Source organism: Pagrus pagrus (assembly GCF_965226575.1).
Source record: "Pagrus pagrus genome assembly, chromosome: 4".
Taxonomy (NCBI): domain Eukaryota; kingdom Metazoa; phylum Chordata; class Actinopteri; order Spariformes; family Sparidae; genus Pagrus; species Pagrus pagrus.
In genome coordinates this window covers 18,252,620-18,266,876 of record NC_140188.1, presented here as the reverse complement: position 1 = coordinate 18,266,876, position 14,257 = coordinate 18,252,620, and the positions used below count along the sequence as shown (strand labels likewise).

The 14,257-nt window shown below is 39.9% G+C and overlaps 1 protein-coding gene across 6 annotated transcripts in view; it reads left to right on the top strand.

Moving 5' to 3' along the window:
• Positions 1–14,257, top strand: part of fchsd2 (FCH and double SH3 domains 2) — a 73,540-nt gene that overhangs the window by 48,847 nt on the left and 10,436 nt on the right. For 5 of the 6 annotated variants that reach the window (XM_084350549.1, XM_084350554.1, XM_084350551.1 and 2 more), the window contains 4 exons: positions 3,729–3,845; positions 3,940–4,044; positions 10,182–10,271; positions 10,561–10,623. In XM_084350549.1, coding sequence (XP_084206675.1) covers positions 3,729–3,845; positions 3,940–4,044; positions 10,182–10,271; positions 10,561–10,623 — 375 coding nt within the window. The remainder of the gene's footprint in view (positions 1–3,728; positions 3,846–3,939; positions 4,045–10,181; positions 10,272–10,560; positions 10,624–14,257) is intronic. The other variant, XM_084350553.1, reaches the window with a different exon arrangement.

Below are 14,257 nucleotides of genomic sequence, written 5' to 3'. Positions count from 1 at the left end.
ACCAATATGTGTGAAGCTCTGAATTACTGGTTCAGATGAATTCAGTCATACACTTCGTTTTAACTTACGTTTTATGTAACAATAGAGTAATCAGACTAGAGTAAAAAAGCAGCAATTGTTTCACATTTTTCTCATTTGATACCTAATAAACTCATCACTCCTCTGACTACTAGCCTACACTATCTACCTACTATTCAGCCATTACTATAGATGGGTTTCTGAGTGTTGTCACCAGTGAGATGCATTCACATGCAGGGGCTTGAAAACAAAAATAACTTTTGTGCTTTTTGTGCTGCCTGTTGATGTTTTCACTCACAGATAATTTGTCACTCTCCTGTAGAGCTAACTTTGTGCAGTCTGGGTTAGCATTATTGCTGCTACTGCGTGCTGTTTTCTCACGGGAATATGCGTCATGTCAGCCAGGCAGAGCTGACAGATGTCTAGCAAAGGTGGCATGTGGTTAAAGATAAAAAAAGTGTTAGAAATGCAAAGATGAGTGTTGCATACATTTGTCCTTCTACATAATAATTTTGTTGTCGTTGCTTTATTTCTGAATGTTTAAAATAATGTTATCATGACAAAGTACCAATGAGTTTTCTACCCCGTGCTGCGTATGCATCTTTTATTGCTTGTAAACAAGAAACCCATCTATTAAAGCTAATTATCTTTGCTGCAGTGATATTACTATCAGAGCACTGTATACCCTGCATTGTCTTGTTGCTCCAGGATAATGAAACAATAGAGCTGCATTTTCTTGGATTACTGAACAACACTGTTATGACAGTGGCGTCACAGCACTGTAAAGCTGTCATACTGTCATATCTTTGTGAGCAATACACTTCCAGCACCAAATGACTCATTAGATGCTGTAACCTTTTTGTTTTTGCATCATCTTTTGAGATATCACTGGCTGTCATCGCTCTCCTGATGATAAATGAGTCAAATGTTTGGTGTGTGTGATTTCATTTGCACATTGATACGTGTGTTATGAGTTTAAAATATGATTTGCAGCAGGCAGAATGACCGCCTGCGTACTTGTTTTGCTTTTCTTTTTTTGTTGTTGTTGTTTGTGTGTGTATATTTTCTTTGTTCGAATCTGTGTGAGCTCACTCTTACCGAACCATCACACCAAAATCAAACTACATGCTGAATGTGAATAAGCAAAGGTTTTAGTGTTGTTTGACGAAACTCTGTCCAAATAATCAGGAATTGTATTATTTTAAATGTCTGCATCTACAATATAACTAAGACTAAACTAAATTGGATTGATGTAGGCATTCTAGTCAGGTTTACAAGCAACTCTTTACCTTTACACTTATTGTCCCTCTTGGTTTATTAGGATAACACCTTTAATGTGTTTTTCTATTTGCCATTTATGCATATAATAAGTCTAATCATAGAAATGCATTTGTCACAGTCACAGAAGGCACAAACAGCTGTCTGTACTGCTGCAGGTTGTGCAAACATCTTCCAGTCCTGGACTACCAGTGCCTTTTTTAAAATCCATTGAAACAGCTCACATAATAATACAGCTGCCTCTACTTAAGTGTGATACAGACACTGTTCAGTGTGTTGTATTATATTAGTCAAGACAGCGGTACGTCTCTGGAAGCTGTGCAGAGAGATCCTTTTTTAGAAAACAATTGGAGCCTAGTAGATGTCAAAATGATGCAAATTTGCATTAGTAAAGACATCTGTATCTTGTTTTCGTGGCAAAAACATCATTTTTTCTTTTACATGTTTGCCTTAGAGTGAGGAGATGATACAGAACAAGAGTCCTCAGCTTTAATTAAATCAGAGACATTGCGATTACATCATGAGTCTCAAAATTTTAACTCACGCTTTCCCACCAGGATATTCTGTTCCTCCCAAACACACAGACTACCACACTCTTCATCCCTGTGGTTTGAGAATAACACAGTTGTCCCATACAGTACTCAGAATGACTGTTATTATGACAGTGGAGGTTGTTATTGAAGTACAGTACCATCACTCAACTGTGCTGTACTTCACTTTTCTCTTAGCTGGCAGGCTGACTGGACATCACTTTGCCTTTTAATCACTTCAGTAGTAGTTACTAATGGCTGACCCTGATTAAATAAATTAAAACTTGACATTGGCACATTAGCACATTTCAAATGCAGTCTGATTAACTTGGTCATATCTGCTAAAGGTCCCCACTACATCATCATAATTGAAAATATAAAAGAAAGATTAGTTTGTACTGTACTGCGCTGTGTCTTATATTAGCTCACACAGTTGTTTCACATTGACCAGCTGAACACTTTAAGCCTTTTTTAGGGCTAATCATAAAGCTGATATACAAAATGAGGAGAATCAATGAAAGGTCACTGGCAAGGTGAAGATTCATGCAAGTATTCACATTTTATCTGTGACATGTAGATGCTGGTAGGCCACCTGAAAGAAACTTTATATACTCCAGGAGCTCAATTTTAGCAAGCTATGAAAGCACACATTAACTACCCTCCATGACACGTCAGTTTAGAGCCACTGTTTTAATCTAGTTTTCTGCCTCCCTGCCTTAACTCCCTGCCATACTCCTTCGCCTGAATGTAATTAAGCCGTAAATCTCCCATGTAATACTCTTCGTTTCACACCTATACTTAGCCAGATTTATGCCTTCTTGTTACTGAAGCAGCACATAATTAATAGATATGATGTGCATGGAAACTTGCAATTAAAATATCCTGTACTTTAAGTCTGGGTAACACACTTTTATTATCAAATTATGGGAACAGCAGCCTCTCAGGCCTGTGAACACAAATCAATGACACTAAATGTATGTACATCCTGAGGCTCAGTTTGTTTTTGTTTAAAGTGGCAATTATCTTCGGTCTATAGCCAGAATAGATGTCATGCTTTACATTTTTGCTAATTTTAGAAACATTACAGGCCACTGATATATGCCACAGAATTTGCCATCACATGTAGACACATAGATGAATGGAGGACACAGGTTAGGATTGTTAAAAAACTCAAGCAGCAGAGTTACATGTGTACTAAAAGTATAATTTTTGTATCGCTCATCCTGTATAGTCAGCAATGAAAAGATTAAACTTGAGTCACTGTTTTAACTTAGAAGTGCATTCTTGTGTATCCCTTTACTCACAGTAAGAAGCTGAATGAAAAAGTAAGTTTTCAGGGTCTTTAAAATAAAGTTTACGCTGGTGCTGTCCAAATGGTAAATGGTGGAAATAGGTGCGTAAACTTAGAGACACATTTAATACGTCTGTCTCTCTAGAAACAGTTTTTATCCAGAGAGTCGTGCTGATTCTTTTACAGGCTCACATGTGTTTTTTTTATCTAGAAAAACAAACAAAAGTCAAAATCAAAAAGTCCTGCCCCCATGCACCACCTGCTTTCTCTGAAAGTGCACATCTAAACACACAGTTGCACAGACGTTCTCACACACACTCGCGCTCTTTCACATGTGGTTCTGATAGCATCCAAGAGGATAACAATAGAGCTTTGCAACACACGCTGTATTAATTACGTGAGAAGGAAACAATCTTTCTCACACTTTCTTTAGCTTAATCAACAGCTACTGCACATCACACACCTTGTGCTGTTATTGCCAACAGTGTACTTATTTGTGCTTTTATGTGTGTTTGCTTGCCATGCTGGTGTGTGTGTGTGTGTGTGTGCGGGGCTGGGTGTGTGTTTACCCATGCCTGTCTGGTATGTGTGCGTGTGTTTGTCTATATTAGAGTCGTCAGCTGGAGTCGGAGACGGGAACGACGGAGGAGCACAGTCTGAACAAGGAGGCCAGGAAATGGGCAACCAGAGTGGCCAGAGAACATAAGAACATCATACATTACAAGAGAGTAAGATTGACACACACACTCACATGTGAATAAGAATGAAGGTCAACACACACACACGCTATTTCTAATCAGTGTTTGTATGTTTGATTTTCAGTGTCTGGAGGAGTGTGAGAGTCATGGTTTGCCACCCTCAGAGCAGGGCAGACTAGACCTGGAGATGAAGATAGAAGACACCAAAGAAAACATGCGCAAAGCTGAGGTCTGTCAATATTTATTTAACGTCACAACACTATTTAAAGGGTACGTTTAGGTCTAAGGGAGTACTACTGCATATGTGAAAAAAGTTGTGTAAAGCCTTTTGTGGGTCCAGAGGAAGCTGCGTATGATCTGATAAATTGCCTCCGGTGATGTCACTCAGTGACTCAGTTGCACTGTGGGTAATAGGCAGCAGGTTTTGAAAAGTAGTCGACTGGTCTAGCAATGATTAAAGTCGAGAGCAAAACCAGACATGTCACCTTTTATAATCCACACATTCTTCTTCCTTTTCAAAACCTGGGGCCTACATTACCCACAATGCAACTAAGCCACTAAGTGACATCACTGGAGTTAATTCACCCATTTTCTTACAGCTTCCTCCGGAGCAACAAAAGACTTTATACTACTTTTTTCACATACTGTATTCGTTAGAACTCCCAAAGACCCAAAACACTTTAACGTGTAAAATTGGTGGAGTTACCCTTTAATAGTGGGTAAATAATGGGATATGTTCCCTTAGCACTGTTGTGCCAGTGTCGGCATTTAAACTCAACTCTGTGTAAATTTTGGATGGGTTCCCTGGCTAGGCTCCAGCTCTTAATACCATACACAGGCTGCGTTGGTATGGAGAGTGGATGGATGGATGGATGTTTCCTCTTTTTTTTAATTTTAAAGATGAAGGTTTCCTCTCTCAAAAAGCTTAAGTAAACAGAATTAAGTATATATATTTTATGTGTGTAGTTAGTGTGGACTAGACAGTCACTAAAAACAGAGAAAAGTGTGTTCAAGGGGAAAAGGAAGCGAATGGAAAATGTTTTTTTCCCCTAAAATACACACTGTAAAATGTGGTGGTAGTAAATGTTGCATATCATCGTGGACTCACTTTCTGCTGCAACATCAATGCAGCATCAGCCTAGCAAACAAGCCCTCCGTTTCAGTGACAAAATAAAATCCAGCCTTGTCCCAGATTTCCTCTGCTCAGTGTTTGGGCTGAGTGACTAATTATTTGGTAAATATTTTAGAGACAAACAGTGGCATTTGGCATTCGGGCTGCTCATCTGCTCGGCTGATGCAGCATGGTGCAGTTAACAAACAGTGGGCAGGATCAATCGATACACCTTTCACATTGTAGGAGATGTCAGACCATTCAAGTTATTTGACCCTTCTTATCCTCAAAGGCCAGTAAGCCCCTGCTCTACGTGGTTTGGATGCCTCTACTTCAGTTGTAGACGTCTAAACTCACTTCTAAACAGTGACACATATTAAAAAATATTTAAACTTTCAGAAGTAATAGTATGGTTCTCTCAGATTTCTTGCTCTTTCTTCAGCTCCTCACTTCTCATCTTGTGTTCATACTCCCTCTCAGCCTTTGCACTTGCAGCGATATCTATCATTTATGTATTGATTCTCGCAGATTCAACCTGTCACACACACTGAAAGACATCGCTGCGTCATCTCTCATCCCTCTCAACTCGATTCTGTCCGTTCTCTCACAAAGTCTCTTTTCATCTCTGCTCTTCCGTTTCATCTTTCTTCCCTCACTTTGCTGAGCTCATTCTCTAACCTAACGCTGCCTCTTTGCGTCCATTATTACCTTTCTTATCAGGCTTTCACATATCTGGCACCCTCTGCTGTCAGGTTTGGTCTAAAACTAGTGTGATCACTAGTTCACTAAACATCCTCTCAGGTTTTTTTAAAAAAAATTATTGAGCAGATTTCACTTTGCTGCTTTTATTGATAGACACACTTTGATTATAGTCTACCTCCAACTGCAAGAATATTTTTTTAACACTTTCAGTAGCTTGTGATCTCACTTTCTACATTAATTCTCTTGTTGAAGAGTGCAAACATATGACCACCACTCCACCTTTTTTCCGACCCCACCCTCTCTGCCTCTCTGTTTCAGTCTCTCTCACTCACACTGTCGTTCTGCTATTCTTCGCCCTCCTAGGCCAGCATTACCTCGAGTAAGATGATGAATATTTTATGGGCTCATTTGGTACAAATGGCTTCATCACAGAGCTCCTATCACAGAATTATAGAGGGAGTGAAAGCAGTACAAAAGACATTATCCAGGTTTGATTACAGTGTTATCCGGACAGCGATTGTGCCATTCTTTCCTTTAACATGAAGTCCCATCTTCATCCCATCAGGCATCTTCACTTGCAGTAGCCTTCCCAACACCTTATTACCAAGAAAATGAAAAGCAAGGCCTATATTTTTGATTTGTCGATAAAGATATTTTTTGAGGCTTCTGTTGTCAGTGGAGGAATGCATAGTGTCTACTGCCAGCTACTTCACTGGTGTTTCAGAAGCAGATGTCTGAAATGTAAGCTTCAGGTTTCTGGCAGCCAGTAAGAAAGATTGATCGCATTGTCCTCGCTACCTGTCCTCTTTTACACATTTTTTATAAATTGCCTAATTTGCTTGTGACAACACCATAAGCGCTCTGATGGCCAGCTAAGTTTTAAAATCAATGTTTAGAGTCGATGCACCGTCTGAGCTGGAAATCATTTACTGTGTGTCAAACGGCAGGTGAAGTTGTAAGAAAGATACAAGTTTCAGGTTTATTCAAGATAGGTTTAGTATACATGGACGAGTGCAAGTTGTCAGCAGGTTTCCTGTCCTGCCCCGTCATTTTTCCATCTGAATATTTTATGTGAAACACGATGCAGGAAGCATAAATATCAATGCCTTGAATCATGTAAAACTTTCAAGAGGTTGCAGACCTAGTTATTAGCCAAACAAAGTGTTTATATGGGGTTTATGATTATTGTTGCCTTTATGGACATAACAAATTGTGATATTGTATTTCTTGTAATATGGTCATAGAAGACATTATCAAAATATCAAATCTAAAATGTCTGCCCTTTCAAACTGAATGTGTTGCTTTGATTGTTGTTGTCACAGATGAAAGAAAAAGAGCAACAAAACTAAAGGAAATAAAACATTATGGGCGTTTTATGCTTTTGAATCTATTCTGCAGTGTTCAACAGTACACACCATAATCTTTCGTAGGATCCACTTTTCCTCGCCTCTGTTTGAATGGAATCAATAAACATCAAAATAGACAGTAGAGTTATGTATTCTGGGCTCTTTACAAATGCTGGTCTGCTTTTATGGCCTCTGGCTGACGGCTCGATAAAAGACTCTGAAGCTAGAGACGCTCCTTCCCTGAAATTACTTGAATAGTTATGACCATAACGAAAATTACCACCATGATTAAGAGATACACGCTATGATAAAAGTCAAGTGAAAATTTCACAACATTAAAGTAAACGGCTGTATAAATTATAAATAATGGCAGTGTGCCCCAGGCTAACCATGTTTATTCTACTGGAGGGGAAAAAGCTATTAGGATTAAAAGTGATACGTGTGAAGAAAACATATTAATAAAAAAGCAGTTTTTTTTCTCTCTTTCTGAAATCTGTTAACTGCTAACTAGTATCAGAGAGTCTGATATTTGAAGTACATCTGCTCTGCATTTCCTACAGATACGTATACACAGTGCACCTTCTCACGGACAAACCTATACATTAAAGCCTCCTACCTACAAAAAAGAGTTCACACTATCTTGTTACACTTTCTTGCAAGTTTGTTTTGGTCTTCCCTCCTCGCATATGTTCAAATGCAGCAGCAAGAGCATCTGAAATTCCCCACAGTGATATTAGATGATTATTGGCTTCTTCTCGGCTGTTTTCCTCTTTCTAAGGAGTTCTCAGAGGATGAGAGAGTGAGAACAGTTGAAGCAAGAGAGGCTGTCTCCATACTAATGAGCTGTTGAAGGCTGCTGTCAAACTGGCTTCAGCAGACAAGCTGGCCTCATTACCACGTGGCATCAAAATCCATCAGACACGAGATGCATCAGGATAGAGACAAGACTGTGCTCCCAGCAAACAAAACTAATAAGGAACGGGATATTGATTGGAGGTATCGACTCATAATTTAGGCACAATTTAATCCGTGTTGGTCCTTAATAAAAAAGACATTGATGTGTAAAATGATACATCTCTGAATTGCTTCTTTTGTCCAACCATCAGTCCAAAACCAAAAGACTTATTAAAGTTTACGAAAATTATTAATTGATTATGCAGATAGTTGTCAATTAATTGTATGTGGATCGACTAACTGATTAATTGACTTATCATTGCAGATCTATTCAAGTCTTTTTCCTACGTCACGTTGCTTTGGCTGCAGTAATTCTTCAAGAGCATCAGAATTCTTATTGTTTTACATCTGCTTCCATAAAAGTAAAACAAATTGATTATGGCTGCGCAGCTGAGGTTGTACAGTCTGTCCACCAGTGATCCGTATCCACACCACCGGCTGCCTATACTATTGACTTTAACTAAAGAGTTTACTGCGGCACAGATGGCTAAGCATGTATTGGCCTTTTTTGTACATTTCTCCTCTGTAGTCTGGTATGTTTATGGTCCGGCAGCCGAGGCCGCTGCCTCCTTTAAGCATATGTTGGGTGCTGCTAATGGAAAGGGGAAAATGGAGGCACTTAAGGAGCTCAGGTCTTTATTGATCAAAGCCAGGAAGTCTGTCTTGACAGCGTGTCTGTCTGCCTGACTGCACATCTCTAAGGGAAGGAGATATCAGCTATCAATCGGCTCTGTCAGCATCGGTAAGAAAGGAAAGTGGAGGATAATGAAAGGGGGAATTGATAAAAACGGTGCGAAACAGCAGGAAACAAAAGAGAAAGGATCGGAGATAAAAGAGAGTTGAGGAGGCGAGATAGACTGAATGTAAATCTCTGGGGTTTCCCTGCTGGTGGTTATAGCATCATCATCATCATCATCATCATCATATTGTCTCGTTAGGAAAGAACACAGCTCATTAAAAGAAAGTACAACAAGATTTGATGATTTGCCACTAGTACATGACACATATTCAACATATTTTGGGCTGCAAATCAAGTTCACATCCTCACTCTGCCACTGTACTGCATGTGATCTGATACAGCTGAAAGGCCAAAAAAGTAGAAAACTTGATTTAGAGATGACTATAAAACATAACACTGTGTGCACTGAGAGAGGTGTACCGTGTGTAGAGACAGTCTATTATTGCAGTGTTTGCTCTGTTCTGCAGGTTCTCTTGGGGTCCTTCTCTCAGCATCGCCTAAAAGAACCCATTATATATGAGAAATGGTCCCCATCTGAGTGCTTACTGTACATAGCAATGTTTGCTAATAGCACATTATACTGTTATTGTCTTGCATTAGTTTTGTTTCTGCATCATGGCCATAAAATATTTTAAGAAATGAACTGAAGATTTATTGCGTCTATTTATCTGTCTAGTGTACAGTAAGTTTTCCATCTCTAGGAAAGCGGTTTCCAGTACCAAATAAACATGAAGCAGGAAGTCTGACACTTTTAAACCTGGAGAATTAACTAACTGCAATCGTTGTATGACTTGAAATAAGGCTGGTTAACACCTGCTTTCTTCTGTCTAGTGCAGGGGAGTGCAAACTTTTTCCCTCAGAGGACCAAACCTTAAACTTAATGTTGGGCCACAGGCCAAAAGCAATTGTCTATTCTGTTGTTATGATGCAAAATTGCAACGAGGATCCAAAGTTTCCTTAATCGACTCCTGTCACACTGCCTGCTGTGCTCAGATTATGAAAATGAATTAATATTGAGGGATTGCACGCATTTTTACCTCACAAGAAAGAAAACAACATAAACATATAATTTTATTTTTTAAAAATCAATATAGATGTTTTTTATTTATTTATTTATTTGTTTTTTTAAATAGAAACATCTGGTTGGTCAAATTTGCCCCACATGCCCTACTTTGGGCAGCCCTGGTCTTGTGTAAGAGGCCTGCTGGTACGCTTGACCTGCAGTGAGACATTTTAGGCACCACCTTTGATTTAAAAAATAATTTAAAATTATATTTTACAACTTTATGTTTTCATTTGTGCCCATCATTCCTCCCAGACATGATAACATTTTACTCAGCAGGTTGACGGTAGTGTTAAGGGCTCACAGTGACTCACAGGGTTACATCAGGTCCCTTTTTAAAATAGAATTGCACTCAAGTTGATGTTCTTTTCAAGACTGATGTGAGAAAAAGTGTACAGGTCAGTTATATATTTGATGTTCTTAACATTTCTAACACCTTCTCTCTCCAAAGACAATAAAGCTAAAAGCCGAAGCTCGGTTGGACCTTCTGCGGCAAGTGGGGGTTGCTGTGGATACCTGGCTGAAGAGTGCCATGAACCAGGTGTGTGTTTTGTGTGAGTGTTGGAGAAGATGTGTACCTATACTGTATATACTGTATGTGTGTGTGTGAGAGCCTCTCCTTCTCTTTGCCTGACTTGTTTCATTCAGTGATACATGCTTGTGAGTGCATTCATCCACACATGCAACCCGCAGAGTGTTTTTGTGTGTATATATTTAAATCCTGTCATGCATGACTTCCAGTTTTAGTGCAGTATGTTTGTGGGTGAGTGTGCCTGTTTGCAATATGTGTATAAACCCCTCCCCCTTCACTCTCTCTGTGCATGCTGTAGGTGATGGAGGAGTTGGAGAATGAACGTTGGGCCAGCTACACTTCCCACGATCCCTCACTGTCGGTGAGACACCTCCCCTCACTGTGCACGCGTCGCTGCTTTCTTGCCAAGCCAGCAGATGTTGTTACGTTTTTTTCTCACTAAAATAGAACGCGTATTAATTAAATTTGCAAACATTGGATGCTAATAATAATTCATACTGTACATGTATAAATTATTTTGGCACTAATTTTAAAGTTGCGGCAGTTTATGACTTGGCAGCAAAGTGCAAATCTCACATCTACAAATCAGAAGTAGCAGAGTATGTTTTCACCACATTACACAAGTTGTAGCTGATGTGTGTTGCATGAATGTTGGTTCCTTTTACTCACTTCAAATGAAAATCACCAGACCACTGAATTGTGTCACTGTATGTTAGTCATATATCTTCTTTTGGCCCATCTGTTTGCCCAACAGTTTGTCTTCTTGCCCTGCACTGACTTCCCCATGAGGCAAATTAGCGATTTGTGATATTGAGCTATTTAAATAAAACTTGACTTGACTTAAATTAAGAACACACAGAAATGTAATTTAAAACTCTAGGGCTCATAATCATGGACTTTTCGTCCTTTATGATTTCATTATAAGTGAAAACCACCAAGCCAGAACCGTTCTCCTGACAAATCACTTCCTGAGTGATGTAAATTGCAAGATAATTGACCTCAGCCTCTTCTGCCTAATCTTCTGTCACACCAGTTACAGCCTCTTAAAATGGCCCACATCCCATCTGGAATACTGATGAAGTCCTCACACAACTTGCAGTTTTTATTTCATGACCCTTAGCTTTACTGACAAGACAGACTGAGTACAGATCTGAAGCCTGAAGGGACCTTTTTATCACCTCATTGTGTTTATTAGTGTGAATGCATGTCAGAGGGGAGGAGGTGGACTCCAGGCAGTTCCACATCACTCTTTCCTCATTACTGGCAGCATTAGATTGTCTTTTTTCCTACTTTATACATCATTCAACCATGAACAAACAGATTGATATTTTGGGAAATACTCTTGGTGAGAAGTAGTGTCACAGTAGCAAAAGGGCGAGGACCCACATGCAGATACACAGAAGCAGCAGGTTGAAAACAAAAAGCGTGTCCAAAAATCCAAAACTGCGAACAATAAAATGGTGGGTGATATAAAACTGGCAACAAAAAGGCAGGCAAAGGAAAATACCAATGCAATACAAAAACTGAGGACAAACCAGAAAACCACCACAAATCAGGAACAGAGGGAAGACGCAAGGACGAAAATAGATGAACCAACAAAGAGTAAGGGAACAACACACACTTAGATACAAACTAAACTACCGAGGGGATGAGGTGCAGGTGGAGAGACACTGCTAACAGTGCAGTGCTAACGAGGCTGACACAGGAGGGAAACAGAACACTGGGAACACAGGTGGCAGGAGGTAGAAAGTAATAAGAAGACACAAGAGGATATAACTACAAAAGAAAACAGGATATAACTAATCAAAAACCAAAACCATGACAGTTAGATGTGACGATTGATGCCACTCTAATGTATGCATGCTAAATATGTAGCTAGGACTAGGAGCTGGTTAGCTTAGCCCTTGGCAAGAAAGAGCACAAGTGCATTTCCCAATTTTTTAGAACCACTCATTGAAATTAGATTTAAAAGTGCCCACATTTCCCAAAAGTGATGTTACAGTAATACCTCTGATGGGTTTAGTTGGTATTTTTCTTAAAGCTAGATGTGATAAAACTCATGCCACATTTAATGTAACCTCTAATTATGCTCAATCAATAATGCAGCATTATATTCTGTTTCCTTGTGTGTGTGTGTGTGTGTGTGTGTGTGTGTATAACTGGATGCGTACGTGAGTTATGGATATTTATGTGCATTTTTATTTGTGCATTTGTGTATGCATTTCTGTCTCTCCGTTGGAAATATGGGGAGTGTATGTCCATGAGTGTAATCCCACACGGGACTTTGTTGGGAGGTGTGTGTTTGTGTGTGTGTTTCTGTCTGTCAGCAGGACTAAACATAGTCGGCCTGCTCGGTTGGAAGCACTTGACACTCTGCTCACATGACTTTGCAGCTCACAGCTAACACAAGAAAGATAGAGCGACTGAGTGTGAGAAAGGGAGAGAGAGTCGTGGGGGAAAGGGGGAGAGTTGTGCAGTGAAAGAGGGGGACGATTAGTGAAGAAAGAGAGATCGGGGAGGAGAGAGAGCGAGCTGAGAAAAAGGAGAGGTGGTGTGATGTGAGGGAGAGGGTGGAGGGGAGAGGTGAGGAGGGAGTGGCGTCACAGTGATAATGTTGAGGTAAAATTGGATGCAGAGGTGAGAGAGATGGAGGGATTGTGAAAAACTGCAGAGAACATAGATGAATATGAATATAGAAGGCCCCGGTATACAGCAAAATATATTAGAATTTGCAAGGACAAAATGGTGACCATGTTTCTAACGTCTGACACATTTCCAAATACTGCATGTAGGTGGTAATGTGAACTTTTGCATTTTATTTATGTCCCCCTTAGGCATCGGTTCAACTTTCTCTTCCTTTATTTATAAGCTAAATTAGTTTGAGGCGAGACTTGCTGAAAACTCCTCCATCTGGCATGGGTGTCATTAATAGCACAGACCAGGAGGCAGTTTGAGTTTTCAGGCATTTGACAGCAGTTCAACAGCCTTTGATTTTATTCGGAGTGTACTGGAGCCTTACGAGACTGACATAGGCAAAGAAAGAGGGATTATAATAACAAGGTGCAAAAACACAAAAAAGGAAATGAAGAAGAAGAGGAACACAGGATTGTTAAAAGCAGTTTGCTGATTAGGGAGCGATTAAGAGAGGACCGATGGTCAGAGAGAGAAGAAAGGATGGATGGATTGTGAAGAATAATCTGAGGAGGAGAGCACAGAAAAACAATGGGAGTGGGGAGCGAGCACTTCCCTCTATCCTTTCTTCATTCCACTCAACTTTATGACTATGAAATACTGTAGGCCAAATCTCTTTGGCAGCCACTGGCTTCATTACAATATCACTTTCACAGTTATTACCTCCAGGACCAATAAAATCGGCCATTGGTCCGCATCTCAGCTGTACAGTTGGTAGATGTAATTTTTTTGGCGATATTTTATAGGGTTATTACTGAAATACGTGCCAGTCATTTTAGTTCAGGGATGAAATGGAATTGGCCCCGAGGCAGGGCAGTGTACCTTTAAATCAATGCAGTAAAGTGGATAAGAGTGACGTAGCACAGCAAACATGCAGCCAACAATAAATATGACTTTGCCACCAAGCCTCAAAATATGGACCTGAGCGGTTGACTTCCATCACACTGAATTTATCTCTCCACCCAGTCACTTATTTCTTGGCTGTGTCTGAAATCTCTACAGTTTAAGTACTGTCGCTGCACAGGTAGATACTGGAAAATGATTTGCGTACATCTAGGGGAATTAATTAACACTGAGCCTTGTGGCTGAGCCAGGCTACTAACAGGCCACAACACTTACTCTCTTTATTTGAGTGTACGTATTCTGCAAATGACTCTTCCATTGCACAAGTATGTATTGTCTGCATCTCCAATCACCAGCTTGGTGCTCGTTTTTGCCCCTTTGCTGATGCGATGCTATGGCGTGTGTCAAAGTTATGGTGAAGGATGCTTGCTGGGGCTTATATGTGTTACTTTTGGTGAAAA